The sequence below is a fragment of the Malus domestica genome, chromosome 03, assembly GCF_042453785.1.
Source record: "Malus domestica chromosome 03, GDT2T_hap1".
Taxonomy (NCBI): Eukaryota; Viridiplantae; Streptophyta; class Magnoliopsida; order Rosales; family Rosaceae; genus Malus; species Malus domestica.
Window position 1 is genome coordinate 7,928,870 of NC_091663.1, and position 26,430 is coordinate 7,955,299.

The following is a 26,430-nucleotide window of genomic DNA, read 5'->3' on the forward strand; positions in this document are numbered from 1 at the left end:
TAAAATTTCCAGCTCATTTACTTAAGCGCGGCCTGGCCTCCAATGAGAAGCCCAAAAGAAATAAATAGGTTTGTTTTTCAGGTCAATGAGAAAACGTTTGAGTTGCTTGTTTGAGTGACTTGGCGATTCACCTTTTACGTACAAAATAGGTTTTTATTTTTTATTCAATTAATTATATTAAACAATTAAATCTTACAAATATTGGCTTCAGTCGTTAACTTTAATGGGCTATTGTATTTAAACTTTCTATTTAGACACGCACACAGTTTGTAATAATAATAATAATAATCATCATAAATTAAGGGCCCCTCCGGAGTGGGAGGCCTTAAGCAGCCCGTCTACTCCGACTACCTCTAGGCTGGCCTACACAAGTAATTCCATAGTCTTTGTTCGTTTGCAACTTTGTTAAAGCATCTCCAAGAAAGGTAGCAATTGAGTCGCACCATTGATTTGCTATGCCACTTAGGAGAAACGCATTTTGAACGGATGGCAACCCAAAAATGCATCAAATTAAGCAGAACAACAAACGCATATATTTAAGAAAACTTGTAACATACAAAGGCAGCCACAAAGCAAATCAGAAAACCCTAGCTAGCTCTCTCTCTCTAGCGAGAAGATCATGGATTTGCAGATCCAATGGCAGTCCTATTATTTTACAATAAACTCTAAACCCCAAACTGGACACTTCAACTTTTAGAGCAATTCCACCCATGGAGCCCTCCTCTCTGACAATCCACTATTCAATCCACCCTATTGAACAGTAACTGCCTTAAATGAATAGTAACTACCATTAATGAACAGTAATTGTCATTTACATCTCCACCCTTGGAACCCTCCCCCTGGCAATAAGCAATTAAAATAATAGTTTTTTTTTGTTTGTTTAAATAATAAAAAACCCCCCCTCTCTCTCTCTCTCTCTGACACAAAAAAAATAAAAAATTGCAAAGCCCTCGGGCCACAGGCCCGTCGACTCCCCACCCCCCTTCGCTCGGGCTCCCACCGTCGCTCGGCCTCCACACGGCTGGACCTCTCTCCACGGGGCCTCCGGCCCCTTCTTCTCCACTGTCCCCCGAGCAACCCACATGGGTGGAGTTGCTCTTACAGTTTTGCAGATCAAATGGCAGTCCTATTATTCCAATTCTGGTTACCTCAGAAAAAGTCAGAAGATATGAACAAGACCATTACTAATTTAGTACTGCCCAAATAGTCAGTGGCTTGTTACTTGTAAAATAATGGAGCAAAGGTCTAATTCAAAGGACCACTTAATATTACAGTCTAATGTCGTTCTTTTTCATTTGTAAGTAAGAAGTTTTATGTTTGATTCTCGTCACAGCCAAATTTGAATCACATTATTGACAGCCCATTATAAGGTTAAGCCCACCCCTTCACCTTAGTGTAAATAATATCGTTTATTTATTTTTTTTAAAAAAAAATAAGTCAACTCAAAGGAGCTCTCAATCGTTCATGTCCACTACAATTTTCATTTCCAAACCCAAACACACATCAAAGTAAAACCCACAGAAATTGAGCTAAACAAACACATAAATTAAGAAAGATGTAACATAAAAATAATTAAGGTTGCCACAAGACACAAAGCAAATCCCAAAACCCTAGCTAGCTAGCAAGCTAGGAGATTCATGGATTTGCATATCCCATGGCTAATCTTATTTTACAGTAAGTTCTAAAACCAAGCTTTTACTGTCTTCTTCTTATTTATAGAGACCACCGCAGCTTTCTTCTTTGAGTCTGGATCTTGGCTTGCTTCGATCATTTGTGGCAGCCACATGAGCTGCAGCTGCAGCTTGAGCCACACTTGCAGTCATTCTCTGCTCCATAGCTCATCTCAGACCCCTCAGAGAACCTGCAATCATAATGGTAATAATAATAATATGGTCAATTTTGTTTCTTAATTAGAGAGAGATTATTAGCACTCCTGAAAAGTCATTATGCAATCTTCAAAGAGTATTTTTACCTTATATTTTTATATTTAATTAACCGAGGTTAAAACAACAGTTGCCTTATAAAAACTTACATCTTCACAGGTGCAACTCCGGCAATGATAGTTTCAGTGGAAGTGGTCTCTGAGTAGCTCAAGTCAGGGTACATGCCACACCTACACGTATATACATATATAAAGAGAACATTATTATTAGGAAAAATAACTAAGCAAAGTAATCAGTTCATAGTTAAGAATATAATTAGGAATTATAAAGAATGATGGTCATATATATATATATATTGGTTAGGGGAATAGAAGAATTACTTGCAGCCACTGCCGCACTTGCAGTCACTGCCACAGCTACAATTGCAAGACATTTTCTTTAAAAGTTGGTATAAGGATAAGGAGAAGATTGTTGTAGTGCTGGGAATTGAATTCACCAAAGCCAGGGATGAGTTTTCTTGTGAGGGTCTCAACTGCTATTTATAGTGCAAGTGAAGGCTGAAGCGGCTGAAATCCACCGTACACGTGGATCAATCCTGGATATCTATGCGAAATCATTAAAGTTTATAGAGATTACTTGCCCTCACAAACAGTCCACAATACTTTAAACTTTTCTTAAACACTGAGATTTGATGTTACTAATATGTAAGGGAAGTGTTATTGGCACTTCAAAAGTCTCATTCTACATTTCTCACAAATGTATTTTTCTTTCTAAATATAGAAAGTTTGGAGTGTAAAATGAGAATTTTAGAGTGCCAAAAACAATTCCCATATTTAAATGGTAACATGTTTATAATTTAGAGATTTCTTTCATGTGTATAAAAGTTACAATTTAATTAATTATCAAACCTTATCTAAACTTAAATTTTTGGTAACATGTTTAGCATTTTTGCTCACCACCATAAACTATGGTGTATGCTCACCATACACCTAATCAATTGACACGTGTTATTTCATTTAACTCTAGTTAACTTTCACATTAAATGTTAGTTTTTCAATTTTGAAAAAAATTAACCAAGATTAAGTGAAATGACACGTGTCAATTGATTAGGTGTATGGTGAGCATACAACATAGTTTATGGTGGTGAGCAAAAATGCTCCCTTTGTTTTAGTGACACTCGATTTCTATATTATATTTAAAGATGGAATTGAATTCAAATCTGATAGATAATAATTGTTGAATCAAACAAGCAAAGCCTAAAAGTTGATGTTCAAAACAAAAGTACAGTATTAATGTTTAAAATAGAAAGTTAAGGATCTTATTTCTTATCATTCATGTGCACCACTCAAATTCAATTCCATCAACTTATTTTTTTGGGAGGAATTCTTTCATTTTATTGATTGTGTATAGTTCGGTCGTTCAATCAAAAAGTTTCTTTGCAGAAAAAGGCAATGGGCATCCACCAAGTTGTTTCCTTATAAAAGTGTGTAAACATGTGTACAAGATAATATTTTGTATTAATTTTGGGGTATAATCTCTTTTACAATTTGATCCTCTGATTCTATCTTCGTAAGGCGTAGATTTGTGGGTGGGCTATTGATCCAAAGGGGTCGTCGGGGCTTGATCTAGGGATGAACGAATCTTCAAGGGCCTTTGGGGCTTGATCTTGATGAATAGTTGTGTGGATTTCTTCAAGGGCCGTTAGGCTTGATCTTGGTGAACGAGGATGAACAGATATTCAAGGGTCTTCGGGGCTTTATCTTGATGAACGATGCGTGGATTTCTTCAATGGCCGTTGGGCTTGATTTTGATGAATGAGGATGAACGGATCTTCAAGGGCCTTTGGGGCTTGATCTTGATGAACAGTTGCATGAATTTCTTCAAGGGCCGTTGGGTTTGATCTTGATAAACGAGGATGAACGGATTTTCAAAGGCCTTCTGGGCTTGATCTTGATGAACAGTTATGTGGATTTCTTCAAGGATTTGATGAAGAACTAAGAGAGCTTTCTTGATCCTTGGGGATTCTTGGGAATTTGGGAGGTTGGATGCTTGAAAGCTTTAGAGTTTCAAAGCCTCAAGGATTTGGGGTATTCTCTTCCAATATGGGAGTAGAAATATGTATATGTGAATTGGTCCCCCAAAATGAATGCTTTAGCATTCTATTTATAGAAATTTTCAAGGCTTAATTTTGAATATAATAATCAAATGAAATAAATCATTTCTGCCAGATATTGACACGTGTTTTTTTTGATGAATTTTTTGATTTTTGTTAAGTCACACGCTACGTGTACAATTTAAATGATACGTGAACGTTGAAATTTTAACTCATCGGTCAACATTTATTTCACCGAAATTTCGATGTCTACAAATGCCCCCACTTTAAGGCACGTCGTACACGTGTTTGTCACATGTAGAAGATGTGTTTTGAAGTCCCTTAATGTAGACGCCGATCCAAGAGCCGTAGAGGCTTGATCTTGAATTAGGCTGAAAGTTTCTTCAAGGGCCGTCGGGGCTTGATCTTGAATTCGGCTGGAAGATTTTTTGGTTTCCTCAAATTGTTGATTTTCCACAAGCTTAATCGTGCTATGGGCTGGAAGGTTTTCTGGTTTCCTCATAAGGTCTGAACTTACTCCTTTTTTCTAAAGTTGAATTTGATTCAAGGGACCGACACTGGATTTTGAATCGGACTTGTGATTTTTTCAAGGGTCTTCGAGGTTTGATCTTGAATTTAAATAGGACCACGAGCGGTTCATCTGGCAAGTGAGATTCAGCTTTGTTGGGGATGAATAAGCATGTACAGTTGTTGAGTTTGTTGATTATCCACAAGCTTGATGTTTCATTGTCACTCGTCTTATCTGTTCTCCAAGCAAATATGGTATCTTCTTTGGAAGTGCATCAGTAGTTGAAGATGAGTACTCGAAAGCGATGCGAGGTAAGTAATCAGGGAAGGGGTTCCAAGCAATCAGTTCCTGACTGGAAGCTTGATTCCAAGTGCCGACTGATTGCTCTCATTCTCATTGTTTTACAGGTAAGAACAAGGACAAAGAAAAAGACAGAGAGAAATCATGATATGAGATACTTTCGCTTTAGACCTGATGATATGAGATACTTTTACTCTTGAAGAAGTAATGGTGATTTGATGGCTTTGCACGGTGAGGCTTTGCTCTTCGGCGATGGTGCCAGTGAAAGGTTGTTGAGGCTTCTCGAGCTCTTCGATCAGAGCAACGATGTCGAGCTTGGATTTGACTTAGACTTTTCCGTCTGGATTATGCGGTTCTACATGGAAAGACGTCGTGTTATAGTAGCTAGGAACCTCCTCACTCCTAGAGATAATATGCTTTTTTCAAGACGGTCTAATATGTTGGCCGTTCAAGACTCCCTGGCTTTCAGTGTTCAGTGTGCGGGCTTTGTGTCCAATATGGGCCAACACCTACTTGCTCGAACTTGCCAAGTTGAATCATTGACGGCCGATGTGGCAAATCTTAGACAAGAGATCAGGCAGCTCAAGCGCGAGAATATAGAGTTGCACATGCTTGCAAATAATTATTCAATGAACATAATGAGAAAGCTTGATCACCTGCTGGAATCTGAAGGTCGGATTCAAAGTGACCATCAGAGGTTTGTGGCCATATTCTAAAGGCACTTTTTGCCTTCACCATTTGGAGTTTGACCAAGTATTAAGGCGCCACATGATCAATCTCCAATGCCTCATTTTTCTGGGGTTTTGCCGGGTGCTGAGGCTTCACGTGAGCAACCTTTGTGCAGGCTCCCTTTTTTTTTTTTGTACATATTTGTAATTTCTCAGAGATATCAATAGATAGGCTTTATTTCGTTCAATGTATTGTGCCAAATACCATAGAGCATATATTTCATTAAGATGTGATACTTCTTTTCCTTTTCTGATTATATTTTCAAAATGGTGTTGTGCACCATCCCATAACCTTTCTCTTTTTTTTTTGTTTTTTATTTAATTATAATTATTATTTTTAGATGGTGCCTGTTGCACTAGGGGTGGGTTCAAAAAACCGAAAACAGAAAAAAACCGAAAACCAAACCGAACCGAAACTGAAAAAACCGAACCGAACAAAAAAACCGAACCGAATTGAAAAAACCGAACCGAACCGAATTCTTTTGGTTCGGTTCGGTTTTAGTGATCTAGAAACCGAACCAAACCGAACCGAACCGAATTAATTAAATTAATTTTTTTATTTAATTATTTGTTTTGGATATTATTTTCTAAACCCAATTTGTAAGTTAAAATATGCTAAACCCAATGTGTTGCCAAACTTTAAGCTCAAAATATTAAAAAAAAGTCCTATAAAAACTTTAAACCCTAACCTATTATTTATCCCCCATATAAGGTTCTGGAGCCAAACCTCATCCTGAAGTACCTACATCCATCTCCATAGCACTGTCTACTTTTGTCTCAGCTTTCTTTTCCAAATCTACTCTCATATAACATGTAACAGAATCTATAAACATTTATTTCGGGTAGATTACTTAGGGAATTTGTGATGGAAAAGAATCCAACACACACTAAATAAATCCACCCACGCATTTCTTTTACTAATCAAGTTGTCAACATGCAGTTACAAGCAAACAACCCTGATCTTTGAACAACATCATACAATTTAACTTTTCTAAGTCATTTGTACGATTTTTGTGTTGTGATGTTGTTAGTTTGGACTTTGGAAGACTTGATTGATGATTTTAGTTCAACTTTAAATATTTATTTTCACTGTCTTTGATTATAGTTAGAATGTTTGTGTTATGATTGTGTTGGATACGTTAAAATTTAAAATTTCAATGTTTTTCATTTTTTGAAAGAAAAAAAAAACAAAAAACCGAAACCGAACCGAAAAAAACCGAACCGAAAAAAAACCGAACCGAAAAAAACCGAAAAAAAAATGAACCGAACCGAACCGAACCGAAATTTTGGTTTGGTTTCGGTTTTGGCAAAAAACCGAACCGAATTAAACCGAACCCACCCCTATGTTGCACCATCCTCCTTTTTTTTTTCTACTTTTCAATTATTTTGTCAACACCATCCCCCTTTTTAACCTTTTTAACTTTCCAATAGTAGCATGCAATTATGAGTGGCTTGAAGATGGCACGGCTGGGTTCTTCGGTGGGCACTTGAATTTGCTTAGGATATCATTCCTCTTTAGAAAAATGTGAACTCCACATTTGAATTGGCATGCGGGACCGCTCATCTGGCTCAGAAACTTGGCCCTTGGTCCAAGACTGATTTCATTGATATCTTTGAGAACCTCCTGCTGACATAATATCCTTCATTAAATCCATCAGCAAGAAGGCCTTCGAGCAATTTATCCTCTGGCACCTCAACAGATTGAGAAAACTGATCTTCTAAACCTTTTCTGGGTTCCACTTTAAGAACTGCAACTTTTGAAGTTTCAAAAACAGCATCCGAAGGCGGGTATCTGAGAACCACATTCACTGAGAACAACACCAAAAATAAAATCAAGCCAGCCTCAAAGATCCCAATCACCTTCAGCGCACACGACGCAGATTACCTATCCGGCTCCCTCAGGCATCCAAATCCAAATGCTTCGACAAATCATCAACATCAAGGTTTTGCTTGAACCCCTTCATTTTCTGAAAAACTTTATCTGGGTACTGCAGAGATTGGGAGGATTGGCGCCCAACAAAGTCACGACCAGGCAGACGACTGGGAAGAAGACGGAGTTCGGGGATAGGAGGAGCTCGGCGATTGGTTGTTTGGGTGGAGAGGAACCAGATCAGGTGCACCATGCTCTTCAATCCTTGCGATGCGGCTTTCTGCTGTGGCACAACCTTGTCGTATGGGCACGGCTCAGAGGCATAAGCTTAGGGGTCTCCCAACAAAGTCAACGAGCAACGTGGCAAGCAAGGCCATTATGGCAAAAAATCCAAAGAAGAGGAACTTGGTCCAGTTGGAAATCTTCTATAGGCGGAGGAACGCTGCTATACGACTTTGGCGCAGATCTGGGGACGATGACTTGATAGGGGAGAAGGTGGAAAGTCGGAGAGCTTAATGAACGACCGGCACTTAGACTTGGTTTTGCCGAAGCTGAAATTAGCGGGGTCGTTGTTGCAGAAAGGTTGAGAGCTTGGAAGCCTCTGATGTCGCTGAGTTTGGAAAAGAGAGGTTCATTGTAGATCTCTTGAGTGATAGATGGTGGTCGGCTCGTGACCAGCAACGATTTGTATCCTTCTATGTTCACTGATTTTAAGACTCATACGTCGAAACAAGTCGGACTTGCTGCTGGGTGGCTGGCGGTGATGATGATGGTGAGGAATTTGGCGAGGTGCTGTTACGGGAGTGGAATTGATGACGGCACTGGGCCGGCCCGTTATGTGTGGTAAGCTGCAAGGCGAAGGCACGAATGGAGGAGAAAACACCGATTGGGCTTTGAGAGCCGGGCCTGGGCATGAAGGGTGAAAACCCAACAAGATTCTCTTGAAACTGATGATGCTGTTGGTGATGGAGATTTGCAGACTCCATAATTAATGATTATAATATTTTTTTTATTTTTAATGAAGAAACTGTAAAAAAAAAAATTATTATTATTTTTTTACAAAAAAATTTGTTTGTATTTGTAATGGAATTGACTCTTAATAGTCAAATGTTTAATAAAACCTTTATTTTTTATTTTTTATTTTGATGTGACTGAACTCGAAGTTGAATGTTCGAGCTGCCTATGTACCCTTCTAAAGAAGAGATTAAGTCATAACGTAGTTCAGATACATTTTGTTTTTGTTTTTTTGTTTTGTTTTTGTGTTGTATGCAGTTTATGCTGTTGCGGGCCAGGAGCATGATGCGTTTGTTTTAGGAGTAGTAGCACTCCAAGAATCTGCCATTGATGGGGCCGATCTTCAAGTCGTCTTCCGCCATGATTAAGTAGGCGCTGTTGGTGTAGACTTCTTGTATTACGTAAGGTCCATCCCACTTTGATGTGAACTTGCTTTTTGTTTTGTGAGTTGAGATGATAAGCCTATGTAATGCAAAGACGAGATCTCCCACTTGAAAAGAATGAGGGTGAACTTTCTTGTTGAAAGCCTTGGAGAGTCGTGCTTGATAACACTCCAAGTGTTGCTGAGCTTCGAGCCTTCTCTCATCCAGCGTTTCCAGCTCTTGAAGACATAACTTTGCATTATTTTCATTAATCAAGCCTTCTTGTATAGCCATCCTTAGTGAGAGGATTTGACTTTCGAGCGGTAGAACAGTTTCTGAGCCATATACGAGAGAAAAAGGCGTAGCTTGGGTATGAGTCCTATGTGTCGTCCTATATGCCCAAAGTGTTTCTCTTATTCTTTCGTGCCAGTCTCTCTTTGTTCGGCTGATCACCTTCTTCAGGAGGTTGCACGATGTTCTGTTGAATGCTTTTGCAAGACCGTTGGCCGGAGCATGATACATGGAAGACTTATGTTGCTTGAACTTGTATTTCTCGTAGAGCTCATCCACGAGTCGGTTGTAGAACTATTTTTCGTTGTTAGTGATAATGTAGCGAGGCACACCACATCGGTGTATGATATGCTCCTTGATGAAACAGACGACAATTTCCTTCTGGACTTCCCTTGGGGGTATAGCTTCAGCCCACTTGGAGAAGTAATCTGTTGCAACTAGGATGTAAGCAGCTTCTCCTGCAGATGACTTTGGCGTAATTGGTCATACGACGTCCAATCCCCATGCATCGAATGACTATGAAGCAGTTGTAAAGTGTAATGGTTTAAGCGGTTGATGTATGAAGTTGGCAGGCTTGGCACATTTTGGCATGTTCCAGGTAGTCCTTCACCATGCTTGGCTAGTAGCAACCCATTCTTTTGAGCTGGAAATGTAACTTCGGTCCAAACTGGTGCGCCATGCATACACCTGAGTGTGCTTCTTCCATGGCTTGATTAGATTCTTCCTCACCTAGGCATCTCAGAAGTACTCATTCAAAAGAGCATCGGTATAGTGTTTCTTTGTAGTAGAGGAAGCGAGGTGCTCGTCGACGTATTTCAAAGCGGTGTTTAGAATCATCTGAAAGCCTTCCATGCTCTAAGTAGTCGATCAACGGCTGTCTCCACTCTTCAGCGTCGACCGGAAGTATTGAGATGACGTTTGTATCATCCAGTAGCATTTCAACGATAAGCGGGATCACCTATCTTTGGCAAACTGGCACGTCTGCAGCTTTGTCTTATCCTAGTGTAATACTTGAGGCTAGGTTGGCGAGAGCGTCTGCCATTTGATTTTCTTTTCTTGGCACATGTTCTAGTGTTACAGCCTCGAACTTTTGTAGCAGTTGAGTTGTCAGCCGGAAGTATGGGACAATATCATCTTTCATCACCTCATATTCAGTCAAGAGTTGATTGATTATGAGCTTGGAGTCACCATATACCTCAAGGGCTGTGATTTCCATATTGATCGCCATTTGGAGCCCGATAATCAGTGCTTGGTACTCAACGATGTTGTTGGAGCATAGTTTGCTTAGTTGGAAGAAATAAGGTAGTATTTGCCTTTGTGGCCACATGAATACTACTTTTGCCCTCATTCCGTCTGCTCGTGCGGATCCGTCAAAGAACATCGTCCATGTCAGGAAGATGTCGATGTAGAACACTTCCTCGTCAGGTAAGTCGTCTGAGATTTTCCAATTGGCTGAGATTAGATGATCGGTAAGGAAGTCTGCTAGCGCTTATCCCTTGACGACTTTAGCTGTGATGTAGATGATCTTATATTGATGGAGAAGCAATGCCTATTTAGCTAGTTGCCTTGTCAAAACTGGTTTGGACATGACGTATTTGATCGGGTCAGCTTTAGCAACCAAGTGGATGGTGTAAGCATGTATGTAATGTATGAGCTTCTGAATGGCAAACACCACGGCAAGACACATCTTTTCTATCGGGAAGTAGTTCAACTCAGCACAGGTGAGAGTTTGACTGAGGTAGTAAAACGTTCATTCTTTCTGGGATTCATTTTCTTATGCCAAGAGTGCTCATACTGAACTTTCCTGAGCGGCGATGTACAATATGAGCGGCTTCCTGGGCACAGATGTTCCCAGGATAGGTGGACTTGACAAATACCTTTTTATGATTTCAAAGGCATTGTGGCATGCTTCATCCCATACGAACTGTACATTCTTCTCAATGAGTCAACTGAACGGTTGACAACGTTCTGCCAGGTTGGAGATAAACTGTCTGATGAAAGAGAGTCGTCCTTGTAGACTTTTTAGCACGTGTAGATTTCTTGGCTCATGCATGCTTTGAATGGCCTTGATATTTGATTTGTCCACTTCAATGCCACGGTGCTTGACAATGAAACCGATGAACTTTCCAGAGGTAATCAAAGGGCATCACCTTGTAGTAGTAGATACATTTTGGATGCGGAAGGTTGTTAGTTCCTCGTCTTTGAGAGTCATGCGAATTTGATTGTATCCATAATAGCTGTCCATGAATGACAGTGCTTCGTGGCCAGTGGTTCCGTCCACCATGATTTCGATGATTGGCATGGGGAAGTCGTCATTCGGGCAAGCATCATTGAGGTTTTGGAAGTCTACGCAAACATGTATTTATCCAGATTTCTTAAGGATAATGACGATGTTGGAGATCCACTTGGGGTATTGCACCTATCAAATGAAGCCTACTTCGATTAGCTTGTCAATCCCGGCCTTAATTTGTGGGATGAGTTCGGATCGATAACATCTTTGAGTTTGCTTTATCGGTTGCGTTCCAAGCTTGACTGCAAGATGATGCACAACGATGATATGGTCAAGGCTGGGCATTTCTTTATAGGTCTAAGCAAATACATCTTTGTACTCTAATAACAATTGGTAATACTTCTCTATCTCGTCTGCACTTAGTAGTGCACTTACAAAGATAGGTTTTGGTTCCTCGCTTGTGCCTAAGTTGAGTTCCATAAGATCATCAACCGTGGCTTGCCCCCCATCTTCGAGCTGTGGTGGCACAGCAGTGACATCTTCCTCGAGGATTTCATCTTCTTTACCTTTTTGGATCATGATGTGGAAAACATCTTAGACCTCATCTTCAATGTTGTCCTTTTGAGCTTGTTGGCATGAAGTTGTCCAGTGTGGATGATGGTGCACCTTCTGACTTTCAGTGGTCCATTTGTGTTAACCTCCAAAATTGCTTGGCCCTTTATCCTTGAAGGAATTGAGCTTCGAACATTGCATTTTTGTGCTAGCACATCGAGCTTTTCTTCCTTTGGCGTTATCTCTATCTTTCTAGAAGGTTTCTTATTGTCTTCAAGTCTTTCCAAAGTTGACCGTCACTGATGAGAGCTAGTCGTGTTGCGTTGTTTCTTAGGTTTTGACAACATTTTGAAAACAGAGCTTTGGGATGTTGGCGTATTAAGCTTCTTGAAGATGGAGGTTCGGTCTTGACCACCAATGCTATTAAGTGCCGAAATTCTGGGTCTTAAACGATTCATCTTATCGAAGACTGATGTTCAAGGGGCGAGTTTAGGCTACTCTTGATCTTGTTCAATGGTCACGTTGATGTGTTGAGCGCTAGCGTTTTTCGTTTTGCTTGAAATCTTCATGGGGGCATTTGGTGTGAAGCCAAGTCCAGCTTTGTTGTTATTAACTCCATAACCATGCTCTTTCAACTTCTTTTGAGTCTTGGTGAGGTCACGATCTTTGTTGTTGACGATGTTTGCAACCTTATTTCCAGGATTTAAAGAGGAAGCGAAGTCGTACCCAACCTTCGACATGAGTTTATAGGCGTTTGAATCAAAACCTTCTTTGGTCCTTTTGGTCGGAAGAAAGCTTGGTTCCACCCTCTTTGGCAGAGCTTTTATGAAGCCTTATGGTGGTCTTACAACCTTAGCGTTGCCTAGCTGTGTTAGAGGCAAAACTACATTCGTCTTGAGCAACTTTACATCATTCTTGTGCCGCTGTGTCTCGGCTTTGCTTGCTCTAGTTTTGAACAGGGATTGACCATTCTTTCTTCTCGACATTGGGATGTATCAGAAGACGGGTGTGTTCGGTCCTTTTGAGGGCGTCCTACTCCCTTTGGTTGTTGCAGGTTTAGCAGGCTCATCATCGGTTTTGCTTAAAGATGGCACAACTTTTCCTTCTTGCTTCTTGGGCATGGCTTGCCACTCTTGCTTTTTAGGTATTGCTTTGCCTGTGGATTTAATCTCTTTGGAAGAGCTTTGGGCACCATGTTTTCCTCCATGTGGAACTTGGCATTTTCGAAGTGTGATTTGGCTTCGGTGAATGGCTTGGTATCGCCTTGGATCACCTTTATTCCTCTTTGGTAGAATTCTAAGCATTGGTGGAGGGTGGATAATACTACTCCATTCTCGCGGATCCAAGGCCTTCCTAAGAGCAAGCTGTAGGAAGTTCTTGCATTAATCACGTGGAATATTGTGCTTAATTTGAGTTCACTAATGGTCATCTCCACTCGGATCATGCCCATCGCTCTTTGTCTTCCTTGATTAAAACGTTGGATTAATAGATGGCTTAGGGATAGTTCATCCACCTTGATTCCGATTATGGTCATTGTTGACTTTGGCATGATGTTTATGGCCGATCCACCATCCACAAGCTTGCGATTGACTTTGTGCTCCCTTACGTACCCAGAGATGAAGAGCGAACGGTTGTGAGGCTTAGATCCTAGTAGCAAGTCTTCGTCAGTGAAGTGGATTGTGTCCTGGGCAACATAACACGTGGCATACTCATGTGGCTGAAGTTTCAAGCATACGTCATTGCTTTCTTGCACTTCGTGGTCGTCGGGACTTGCCAAGACCGCTGCTAGTGCTCTTCGCATTTTCTTTGGCAATCGTAGTGCTTCCTCGATGCTAACTTTGCCTTTTGACGATAACTTTGCCTTTTGAGGGCTCTTTAATCTCTACTTCAACCATGTGACAGGCAATGGTAGTGCACTGTTGGAATAAGTCTTTCGGAAAATACTTGTGCAAGGAGATGGAAATGCGTGGCTCTTACTCCATAGGTTCCCCATTGTATGTTAGCTTAGCAGCTTTTACGTTTCCTTTGGGATTCATGTTGTTGTGGCTGCTGTGATGTCCTCCTTGTTCCACCTTTGGCTGTGTGACTTGTGGTTTTGGCTTCCTTGTCTTTTTATATGTCACCAATGTCCATCTTTCTTCATCATTGGTAAGTGCATTTTGGTCACTTGCCCTCAGCGATGGTTGTGCAGAAGGTGTTGTGTGGCTTGAACATTGACGTGAGTGGTCATGCATTATTTGGAGATGAATAAAATCAAATGATCTAAACACGATCACAGTAGTGTGCGTTGTAGCCGTGTTTTCTAGGTCGAGTTCAATTCGCCCTTGTTGTGCTAGCTTCATGATGAGCTCTTTGAGGATGAAGCACTTGCCAACGAATGACTTACGATACGATGGTACTTGCAGTACCTGGGATCGTTAACGCGATTCATCTTTTTGGGTCACTTGTATTCCGTTAACTCGATCACCTTCTTTTTTAGTAAGTCGTCTAACATTGCAGCCATATTTGAGTCAGGAAAAGGGTACATCTTTTACTCCAGCTCTCTCAAGGTGTTTTTGCACCTGTCTTGGGTGCGAGAAGGCTTATCTCTCTTTATCTCATTCGCTTTGTTCTTGGAGGAGATCTTGATGGGCGCAAATGAGGTTTTAATGGGGGTAGTGTTGATAGTAAAAGCTTCATTGGCGGGCTTCTTCCCATGATTGTCCACCTTCGGAGCAAATACCTTATCTTTCTTGAAGTTGGATATTGGCTTTTTTTTTCTTTCTATGATGGGCAATGCTTAACTCCATGTCGTGGGCGCGGGTGGCTAACTCTTCAAAGGTTCGTGGTTTGATGCCTTGAAGGATGTAGTGTAACCCCCATGATATGCCTTGGACGCATATCTCGATCGATGAGATATCTGAGAACCTGTCTTTACAGTCGAGACTTAGAGTACGCCATCGGTTGATGTAGTCCACGACTGGCTTATCCTTCCATTGCTTCGTGCTTGTCAGCTCTAGCATACTTACAGTGTGGCGAGTGTTGTAGAAACGGTTGAGGAACTCCAGCTCCAATTGCTCCCAGCTGTTGATGGATTCAAGCTCAAGGTCCGTGTACCAGTCGAATGCATTCCCTTTCAAAGAGCGAACAAACTGCTTCGCGAGGTAGTCTCATTCCGTCCTCGTGTTGTTGCAAGTTTCCACGAAATGGGGGACGTGCTGCTTTGGGTTTTCTTTTCCATCAAACTACATGAACTTTGGTGGTTGATAACCCCTCGGCATTTTCAGGGCATCGATCTTCTTGGAGTAGGGTTTTGAGTACATCATGGAGGTATGTAAGCTCCCTTGGTACTGCGCTTTGATGATGCTGGCGATCATCTCCTGTAGTTGTTGGATAGAGAGAGATCCCATGAGCGCTGCTGCTTGGTCTAGCTCTAGCTTATTTTTGACTTTCTCCACCGGAGGCTTCTCTTCTTCGTCGGCTTCTTTCTTTAGTGGATCAACCTTTAAGTTGACTTTCACGTCATACTGCACCTCCAGTTGGTTGGCGAGTGCGGTGATTTGCAAGTCTTTCGCCTCCACAGTCCGTGTGAGTTTTATGACCGCTTTATTCATTTGAGCCAGCTGCTCCTTGATTCAAGTCGTTCATGTGGTCATGACTTGCATGACTGAGCTATTGCTCGAGTCGACATCAGAAAGTAAGGACTCTGAGTACTTCATCGGGCTTTCTTCTCTTGGCGCCTTTAGCGAGGCTAGGGTGATCACGGACTCGTGCCTCGAGTGCTCTTGTTCATTCGGTAGAGTTAATGCAGGGGTGGAAGCCGCGACAGAGAGAGCTTTTGCCTTGCTTCGGGTTGTGATGCCCAGTGTCCACTTATGTGCAAGGATTTTGTTGTCCTTTGCTTTGGTTGCAGAAACAGTTTGATCATTTCTTGATGCCATTTGTGTTTTTTTTACGGATTTGAAGATAGAGATGAGAGGCAGAGATGGTCCTACCGGGCGTGCTAAATTTGTAAACACGAATATTCCTGCAATGAATGAGACAAGAACACGTGTACAAAGTAATATTTTGTATTAATTTTGGGGTACAATCTCTTTTACAATTTGATCATTTGCTTTTATCTTTGTAAGACGTAGATTTGTGGGTGGGCTATTGATCCAAAGGGGTCGTTGGGGCTTGATCTAGGGATGAACAAGTATGAATGGATCTTCAAGGGCCTTTGGGGCTTGATCTTGACGAACAGTTGTGTGAATTTCTTTCAGGGCCGTTGGGCTTGATCTTGATGAACAGTTGTGTGGATTTCTTTCAAGGCCGTTGGGCTTGATCTTAATGAACAATTATGTGGATTTCTTCAAGGGCCGTTGGGCTTGATCTTGATGAACGAGGATGAACGGATCTTCAAGGACCTTTGGAGCTTAATCTTGATGAACGATGCGGGGATTTCTTCAAGGGCAGTTGGGCTTGATCTTGATGAACGAGGATGAACAGATCTTCAAGGGCCTTCAGGGCTTGATTTTGATGAACAGTTGCGTGGATTTCTTCAAGGGCCATTGGGCTTAATCTTGATGAACGAGGATGAATGGATCTTCAAGGGCATTTGAGCTTGATCTTGATGATCGAGGATGAACGGATCTTCAAGGGCTCTTGGGGCTTGAACTTGATGAACAATTGTGTGGATTTCTTCAAGGATTTGACGAAGAACGAAGAGAGCTTTCTTGATCCTTCGGGATTCTTGGGAATTTGGGAGGTTGGATGCTTGAAAGCTTTAGAGTTTCAAAGTCTCAAGGATTTGAGGAATTCTCTTCCAATTTAGGAGTAGAGAAATGTATATGTGAATTGATCCCCCAAAATGAATGCCTTAGCCTTCTATTTATAGAATTTTTTAAGGCTTAATTTCGAATATAATAATAAGATGAAATGAATCATTTTTGCCAGATATTGACACGTTTCCTTTTTGATGACTTTTCCATTTTTTGTTATGTGATACGTGAACATTGAAATTTTAGTTCATTGGTCAATATTTATTTCAACGAAATTTCGATGTCTACAAAGTGTGTAGGTACAAACCTTTTGTTATGAACTAGAGGCATTGATTTTAATTTGGGAAAACTTTATTAAGTTAGGCTAAGAGTCCCTATGAAGTTTCAATTACCAATTGATTTTTAGTTTTTATATTTTGTGCTTGAAATATAGGAAACTTTAGGTAGGAAGGGGCAAATGGAGATGAGTGGTGTGATAGAAGATAGGAAATTGAAGAACAATCAATGCAACAAAATCCAGAAAGTGAAAACAACTTAAAGTCAATTTTAGTTTTCATTTTTGTATTTCTTTCCTTGAATTCTTATATATTTATTCAGCGTTATCTTCCTTCCTCCACTTTTCTATGTCCCTCCCTTCTTCTATGCATTCCCCCTCCATCACTAACAAAAAAAGAAAAACTAAAGTAAACAACTAAGTAAATATCAAAACAACCCTAAGTTGTTTGATTACATGGCTTATTTGATATCCTGAAGCTCTCTTCAAGTCAACTAACCTAATCGTTGTTGTGATTAAGTAATAATTGATAAGATATGGCCAAAGAGTGATATAAATAATCCATAGAAATATCAGTCCTTTATTCCTGGGATAGATCGCGACCAAAACATACACGAATAATTGACAAAGTGGTCATTTTCTGTGGGCGAATTTCTAAGAGCAAGATAATGTAATTTTTGTGTGTGGATGAACTAACAATTGTCAGTTGTAAATAATGCTAATTGTCCAAACGTTTCTTTTGGTTAATTGTCCTAAGATTGGTTCATGGCATCTTATTAAGAAGGGATGAAGTCTGCTGCTTAACAGACAAATCAAACGTACACATCAAAGTGAAGAAAAAAACACATTTGAAATGTTCTTGTCTGGGTCCCTAATTAATTAGTGTCAAATAGTTTCTTAAAGAAAAATAAATTTGGCCCCTTTGGAATCTATCCCTCCATGGTCTCGTAAAGTGTGTTTATACCATATTTAGGGCCTCGTATTTAGACCTCGTATAAATACTCGAGGGACTTAAATGTAATTATGTAATAAAGGAAGGGGCAAATATGTAATTAGGGGAGGAGCCCTTATTCTATAAAAGGGCATCCTCACCCTCACAAACCCTAAGCCTCCTCACATCCCCTAAGCTCTAAGCTCTCTCTCCCTCTTCAACAGAGAAATATAATACAATCAGTGTGGACGTAGCCCAAACCTTGGGGTGAACCACGATAACTCTTGTGTCATTTACATTTCATGCAGATTCACGGTCGGATTTACGTTGTTCCAAGACCTCCGGTTTTGTGCATCAACATTTGGCGCCGTCTGTGGGAAACGACACAAAAAACTATGTCGGTTCTCTTTCATTTTTTCATCAAATCTCACCACTATGAATCTGCAAAATCTACAAAATCAATACTGCAAAATCTGCAGAAACCCAGAACCTCCTTGGGCTTTTCCAGAAAACCCCCATCCCAAAAGCCAAAAGCAAAAGCACACCAAAAAAGAAAAGGCAACAGCATCAAAACCCAAATCATCTTCGAGAAGCTCGGGATCCCGACCTCGCTCCCTCCAGAAATCCCAGTCAGACGGAATCCGCTCATTCGTCTTGAAAATCAACCGGTCCGACAAGCGCCGTGTGTTTCACCAGTACTTCCAGCACATCCTCACCGTCGCCGACGAAATTGAGCAGCGGAACAGAGAGATCAAGCTCTACATAAACCTCTCCAGCGAAAATGAAAGGTGGCGATCGGTTCCGTTCACGCACCCCGCCACCTTCGACACCGTGGTGATGAACACTGAGCTGAAGAATAAAATCCGGTCTGATCTCGAAAATTTCCACGTTTGGAAGCGGAGCTTTTTGCTCTACGACCCCTCCGGCACCGGAAAAACCAGTTTCGTCGCCGCTATGGCGAGGTTCCTGAGCTACGACGGGTACGACGTCGACATGTCCAAAGTCGCCGACGACTCCGATCTGAAAATGCTTCTCCTCCAAACGACGCCGAAGTCGCTGATCGTGGTGGAGGATCTGGACCGTTTCTGGACGGAGAAATTCACGGCTGTGAGTTTGTCCGATCTTAAAATACTTTTCCTCCAAACGATTATCCCAGTACGAGCTTGCTTTACACCTTGCACCTGACATGCCATCGTCTATCGAATTACGTTCTATTTGTCATTTAAACAGCGCAATATGCTTCTTGAAATTGGAAAAAATGAAGAGAGAAACTCACCATCTGGAATTAAGTTTGCAACGCTACACGAGCGAGGATCTAAGTTGCATTTGATTTGAAGATCTGGTGGAGCTTGAACACCAACTAGAGGCGTCTGTTAACAAGGTTCGAACTAGGAAGGAGGTTTCTGAGTTCGTCGTTAATGGCGAAAGTGGGGAGGGACTGCAGGATTTGTCACCTGAGCTTGGATGCAACGAATCATGAATCTGGGATTCCTATTGAGCTGGGGTGTTCTTGTAAGGCTGATTTGGCTGCTGCCCACAAGCAGTGTGCTGAGGCTTGGTTCAAGATCAAGGGTAACAATGCGTCTGCTTTCTAATTCACGACTTTGGTCAACACTCTCGGCAGAGACACTTGCCGGTCCAAGCTCTGGTCAACACTCCAGTCTTTGAGCATAGCAGTCATGGTGGCAGACGGCTCCTGATCATCGACAGACCAACGTGGCAAAGTCCTTATTCCGTCTGATTTCAGAAACAATCTTCCTGCAATACGCAGTGGAGGTACCAAGAAAAGCAGGTGGGTGGGGTCGAAGAGGTTGTCCAAATAGCTGTGCCCTTAATCATGTCGTCAAGCGACATATCAAAAGCAGAAAAGAAGAAGGCAAAGAGAAAAGCAGTGGGAAACAGAAACAAAAGCAAAAGGAAAAGTAGAAAAGGAAAAGAGAAAAGCAAAAAATCTTCCTATTATTATGATTTCTTATGTCTGTCAGATGAAGAGACAGAGAGTGCAGCAGAAAAACACTACAAAAACAAGGAATAAACACCCCACCAGAATGATGTGTTTTACTTTCCTTATTTTTTGAATGATGTAATTTTCCTTATCTTTCGGAAACATCTGTATAAACCCCATCAAAGGGTAAAAAAAAAAAAAAAAAAAAAAAAGAACGGCAAAACCCAAAATAAATGGGCTGGAATGTTGTGGAGGGCGAAGGCCCATAAGCCCAAAATAGCTCCAACCAAGTGATCAAAAGTACGCCCAGTACTCAACAATTATTCGGCAACCTGCCACTATTATCGCCAACCAGGTGACCAAAAGTACGCCCAGTACTCCACAATTATTCTGCAACCGACCGCTATTACCACCAATTACCACCAACCAGGTGATGAAATGTACAACCCGTACTCTAATATCATTTGGCAACTAGCCATTCATGCCACCAACCAGGTGATGAGATGTACAACCCGTACTCTAATTTGGCAACTAGCCATTCATGCCACCAACCAGGTGATGAAATGTACAACCCGTACTCTCCTTCATGCCACCAACCAGGTGATCAAAAGTACGCATAGTACTCCAAATTATACATGAGCATTACTCATGTCATTCATACATAAACATTCATGAGCATCACTCATGACAATCATACGTAAACATTCATGACCATCATTCATGTCAACATTCATGAACATCACTCATGTTAACATTCATGAGCATCACTCATGACAACATCCATGACCATCACTCATGTCAACATTCATGAGCATCACTCGTGACAACATCCATGAGCATCATTCATGTCAATCAACATAAACATTCATGAGCATCACTCATGTCAATCAGCTTCAAAAGCTTCATTTACAGAGCTTCAGCTTCAAAGCTTCACTTGCAAAGCTTCACCTACAAAGCTTCAGTGCAGGATATACAAATACCGCCTCCGAACAACCGCCACTTCGGCCCATATATGGATTCAATTTGAAGTCTCCAGCCAACAGACTCTATTGACCGAAGACTTAGGGGACTACATTATGTACCATATATTGGGCCTCAACTAGGCCTCATGAAAAAAATACTTGGGGGACTTAGCCCATCACTTATGTATTGAGGAGTGAGCCCTTATTTTATAAAGGGACTCCCTCACCTTCATTAGAGAACAACGCCGCCAGCTGAGCAACCGCCTCGCCGCCAGCATCAACTCTAGCCCATCACTTATGTATTGAGGAGCGAGCCCTTAGTTTATAAAAGGGACTCCCTCACCATCATTAGAGAGCATCGCCGCCAGCTGAGCAACCGCCTCGCCGCGAGCATCAACTCTAGCCCATCACTTATGTATTGAGGAGCGAGCCCTTAGTTTATAAAAGGGACTCCCTCACCATCATTAGAGAGCATCGCCGCCTGCTGAGCAACTGCCTCGCCGCGAGCATCAACTCTAGCCCATCATTTATGTACTGAAGAGCGAGCCCTTAATAAAATGGACTCCTTCACCTTCAAACGTCACAAGCCGAGCCAACCAAGGCAATATAAGCCACAAGCAGAGCTGCCTCGCAACATGTGCTACTTCTAGTTGAGCATCATTTCACTTTGAGCACTACCTCATATCAAGTACCAGTTCAAGACGACATCTAGTTACTTTGGCCCACACATGGATTGAATTTCAAGTCTCCAGCCAAAAGACTCTCTTGACTGAAGACTTGGGGGACTACTGTTTATACCATATTTAGGGCCTCGTATTTAGGTCTCGTATAAATACTCGGAGGACTTAAATGTAATTATGTGATAAAGGAAGGAGCAAATATGTAATAAGTGAGGAGTCCTTATTCTATAAAAGGACCATTCACCCTCACACTTTGGGAGAGCCTGATTCTCACCTTCAAAGGCCAATTTCTTAGGCCATGGAAGGGCTCTCTCACCCTCAGAAGCTCTATCCATCTCTCTCCTTCACTTCTCAGAGAAATACAATATAATCAGTGTGGACGTAGCCCAAACCTTGGGGTGAACCACGATACATCTTGTGTTATTTACATTTCATGCAGATTCACGGTTGGATTTACGTTGTACCAAGACCTCCTGTTTTATGCATCAACATTTGGCGCCGTACTCTAATTTGGCAACTAGCCATTCATGCCACCAACCAGGTGATGAGATGTACAACCCGTACTCTAAATTGGCAACTAGCCATTCATGCCACCAACCAGGTGATGAAATGTACAACCCATACTCTCATTCATGCCACCAACCAGGTGATCAAAAGTATGCCTAGTACTCCAAATTATACATGAGCACTACTCATGTCATTCATACATAAATATTCATGAGCATCACTCATGACAATCATACATAAATCATTCATGACCATCATTCATGAGCATCACTCATGTTAACATTCATGAGCATCACTCATGACAACATCCATGAGCATCACTTATGTCAATCAACATAAACATTCATGAGCATCACTCATGTCAATCAGCTTCAAAAGCTTCATTTACAAAAGCTCCAGCTTCGAAAGCTTCATTTACAGAGCTCTAGCTTCAAAGCTTCACTTGCAAAGCTTCACTTACAAACCTTCAGTGCAGGGTATACAAATACCGCCTCTGAACAACCGCCACTTCGGCCCATACATGGATTAAATTTGAAGTCTCCAGCCAACAGACTCTATTGACCGAAGACTTGGGGGACTACATTATGTACCATATATTGGGCCTCATGAAAAATACTTGGGGGACTTAACCCATTACTTATGTATTGAGGAGCGAGCCCTTATTCTATAAAAGGGACTCCCTCACTTTCATTAGAGAGCGCCCATTATTCATGTACTGAGGAGTGAACCCTTATTTTATAAAAGGGACTCCCTCACCATCATTAGAAAGCAACGCCGCCAGCTGAGCAACCGTCTCGCCGCGAGCATCACTCATAACCCATCATTTATGTACTGAGGAGCGAGCCCTTATTTTATAAAAGGGACTCCCTCACCATCATTAGAGAGCAACGCCACCAGCTGAGCAACCGCCGCGCCGCGAGCATCACTCCTAACCCATCATTTATGTTAAGGAGCGAGCCCTTATTCTATAAAATGGATTCCCTCACCTTCAAACGCCGCAAGCCGAGCCAACCAAGGCAACATAAGCCACGAGTCGAGCAGCCTCACAGCGTGTGCTACTTCTAGTTGAGCGTCATTTCAGATTGAGCACTGCCTCATATCGAGCATCAGTTCAAGACAGCATCTAGTTACTTCGGCCCACACATGGACTGAATTTCAAGTCTCCAGCCAAAAGACTTTCTTGACTGAAGACTTGGGGGACTACTGTTTATACCATATTTAGGGCCTCGTATTTAGACCTCGTATAAATACTCGAGGGACTTAAATGTAATTATGTAATAAAGGAAGGGGCAAATATGTAATTAGGGGAGGAGCCCTTATTCTATAAAAGGGCATCCTCACCCTCACAAACCCTAAGCCTCCTCACATCCCCTAAGCTCTAAGCTCTCTCTCCCTCTTCAACAGAGAAATATAATACAATCAGTGTGGACGTAGCCCAAACCTTGGGGTGAACCACGATAACTCTTGTGTCATTTACATTTCATGCAGATTCACGGTCGGATTTACGTTGTTCCAAGACCTCCGGTTTTGTGCATCAACAAAGTGTATACACTACAGCCTAAAAAGGGCATCAGGTATAGTGCATATGATACAAACAACTTCATTCCCAAAAAGGCTATCACGTCAAACTAATGTAATGAGAGAGATATACACATGAATGTGTCAAACTAATATAATGAGAGAGATATACATATGAATGTATACACTTGGCCATGTGTAAGAATCTCTTGTCATCATTTTAGAGGTGTTACTGGCTGATGATCCAGTTGTTATCCTCTTGAGGATGAAGCTTATTCAGATTTTAGAAAATTAAACTAAGAGCTGCAAGTTAAGTAAACAAAAAGTTGGCGCCGGCCTTTATCTAATCAATTTATATGAAAAATATAATTTTGTTTCTTTTGTAATTGGTTGAAGACCTGATCCAATTACCGTCACATTAGAGATAAATAAAAATATATGGATCATGAACAGTACTTGTGCTGGTGCCATGCATGCATACCATGGTCTAAAATATCGATGATATCGGAAATATCGGTAATCCAAAAAACACGGAAATTTCGATGGAAATATCGGGATATTATCGATATTGATAAAAATTGAATAAAAATCACGGAAATTGTAAGAAAAACTTGGAAATTTTTATTGAAACTTTGCAGGATGTTTATTTGGTCAATTATCTATTAGTTTATCACAAAAAATTGGAAGGAAATACTTTGCATGATGGATTTAACTGATTTAAGTTGATTATATAGCGAGCTGGCAAATATTGTGAGTGTAGAAAATATGTAGTAATTAATGAAAGAAGTTTAAACACACCATAATCATTAATATATAATGAATTAGTACAATATTTTACACTTTATACATTGCATGGTAAGATACATGAGTGACTTAGTACCACATCGAGTTCCTATGAGGTTCAAAATTTTCACTATCTTCATCATCTCTATGTGTAGAGTAAGTGTATTGTGAAGAGTAGTCAGTAACCATGACAATGACTTTCAAGAACCAAAACCCAAAAGTCAATAGGAAACCGAATACTTCGGTAATTTTTCGGGATTTCAGGATTACCAAACAAATGGGATTTGGAAGCCAATCCCATATCGAAAATTTCGGTATTTTTCAGGATGGGATTCCCGAACTTCGGGATGGTTTTGGTTTGGGATTTTTCGGTTTGGGTTTGGGACTTTTTCGGTTTGGTTTGGGATTTTCGGGAATTTTTTCCAGCCCTACATGTAAGTGACCAAATAAAAAATAGAAAAATTAAAAACCACATGCCATTGACTAAGTAATTAATTGACACAATTTAAAATATAATACCACAAAAAATTTGGAATATGTGCAAATTTGTTTCTTGCAAAAAGAATCAAAACAAAACCATATATATAAATATTTTAGCATATTTTCACAAAAACATAAATGATATGGTGGTCAAGGCGTTGAAGTAGTCAAATGGGAGGGGTTTGAATCCATCTGTGCGCAAGATTGAGACTTTTCAAAAATTTTCAAGTATTTTTGGGTTGCATATCGCGATATTATCGCGGTATATTAACAATAATTAAGGAGATAAATCATGAAATATCGATATTATCGATATTTTGGTTCATGATGCATACTGAATACTTTGTGCTTTAATAAATTAATGGATAGTACCAACATATTGGAGCTCTCAGCTGTTCATATTAAGTATTAACTACAGTTTGATCTCTCATTTGCAAACCTTCAAATCCCAAATCCTAGCTGGAGTAGGAGATCATGGATTTGCAGGTCAAATGGCAATCTTATTTTACAACGCAAGTTCTAAAACCCAATTGGACAATTCAACCTTTACAGTCCTTATTTATAGAGACCTCGTGCATGACAGCTTTTCTTGAGGCTTGCTTTGATCATTTGTTGCAGCCGCATGAGCTGCAGCTGCAGTTTGAGCCACACTTGCAGTCATTTTCTGCTCCATAGTTCATCTCAGACCCCTCAAAGGACCTGCAATAATAATAATTTAACTTCATTTTTTAATAGTCCTATTTTCAGCATATATATAAGGGAACTTTAACGAAAAACTTCCAGTACTGTTCATTAGTTTTCATTAGTTTTCATTATATAATTCATGAAATTAAAACAATGTTTCAAAGAGTTTATCAAAGGGCAATATGGGCAAATAGAAACTAGGGGACACTAAGTAAACAACAAAAGTATATAAATCACGATTCAACAATATTATTGTCTGTTTAGTGTTATTCCAATTCTATTTATTACAAAAAGTTAGTAACCGATTTTATTCAGGTATATTTGTCTTTTAAAAATCTTACATCTTCACTGGTGCAACCCCAGCAATGATGGTATCAATGGAAGTGGTCTCTGAGTAACCCAAGTCAATGTGCATCCCACATCTACACATATATACATAAAGAGAAAACGATATTATTAAGAAAATATAAACAAAATAATTAATTCCTAGTTAAGAACATTAGGAATGATAGAGAATGATGATCGATCACATATATGGTTAATTAGGGGTATAGAAGATTACTTGCAGCCACTGCCGCACTTGCAGTCACTACCACAGCTACAACTGGAAGACATTTTCTCCAAAAGTTGGTATAAGGACAAGGAGAAGATTAATTGTTCTAGTGCTGGGAACTGAATTAACTTCAAAGCTGGGATGAGTCTTCTTGTGAGGGTCTTAACTGCTATTTATAGTGCAGTTTAAGATTGAAGTGGTCGAGATCCACCGTACACGTGGATCAATTGTATATATCTATGCTAATTAATAAAGTTTATAGAGATTACTTGCTTTGTCGAACAATCCAAATTCCTATACAAATTGAATTTTTTTTAGTGCGAGACGTTGTCAAGTAATGTTATTAACAATTATATGAGGGCTAGAAGAGGCTTGTATTTTTAGACCTTGCTTGTTTTTTATGTGCTAATTTAATGCTTATAGCAAAAATGTTCGACATATTTGGGTTATAGACCAGCTGGTCTACCACCGTGTCCATCCATGCATCAGTGGTTCCTTTTTATGCACAAGACGTATATGAATT

The 26,430-nt window shown here is 40.6% G+C and overlaps 1 protein-coding gene across 3 annotated transcripts; it reads right to left on the reverse strand.

Annotated features, from left to right (window-relative positions):
- Positions 1–1,461: 1,461 nt before the first annotated feature.
- LOC114823918 (metallothionein-like protein type 2) lies at positions 1,462–26,047 on the reverse strand. Of its 3 annotated transcripts, none has more exons than XM_070818894.1 (3): positions 25,917–26,047; positions 25,696–25,776; positions 1,462–1,861 (listed from the first exon to the last, which is right to left on the reverse strand). In XM_070818894.1, exons 1-3 carry the CDS (start codon positions 25,967–25,969, stop codon positions 1,768–1,770), a joined length of 228 nt encoding a protein of 75 aa, XP_070674995.1. In that variant the 5' UTR covers positions 25,970–26,047; the 3' UTR covers positions 1,462–1,767. The 3 variants fall into 3 exon arrangements, with proteins under 3 accessions (XP_070674995.1, XP_028955556.1, XP_070674996.1); XM_029099723.2 differs by lacking the exons at positions 25,696–25,776; positions 25,917–26,047 and adding exons at positions 2,033–2,113; positions 2,264–2,412 and having other exon boundaries at positions 1,525–1,861; XM_070818895.1 differs by lacking the exon at positions 1,462–1,861 and adding an exon at positions 25,003–25,369.
- Between the last annotated feature and the right edge of the window lie 383 nt (positions 26,048–26,430).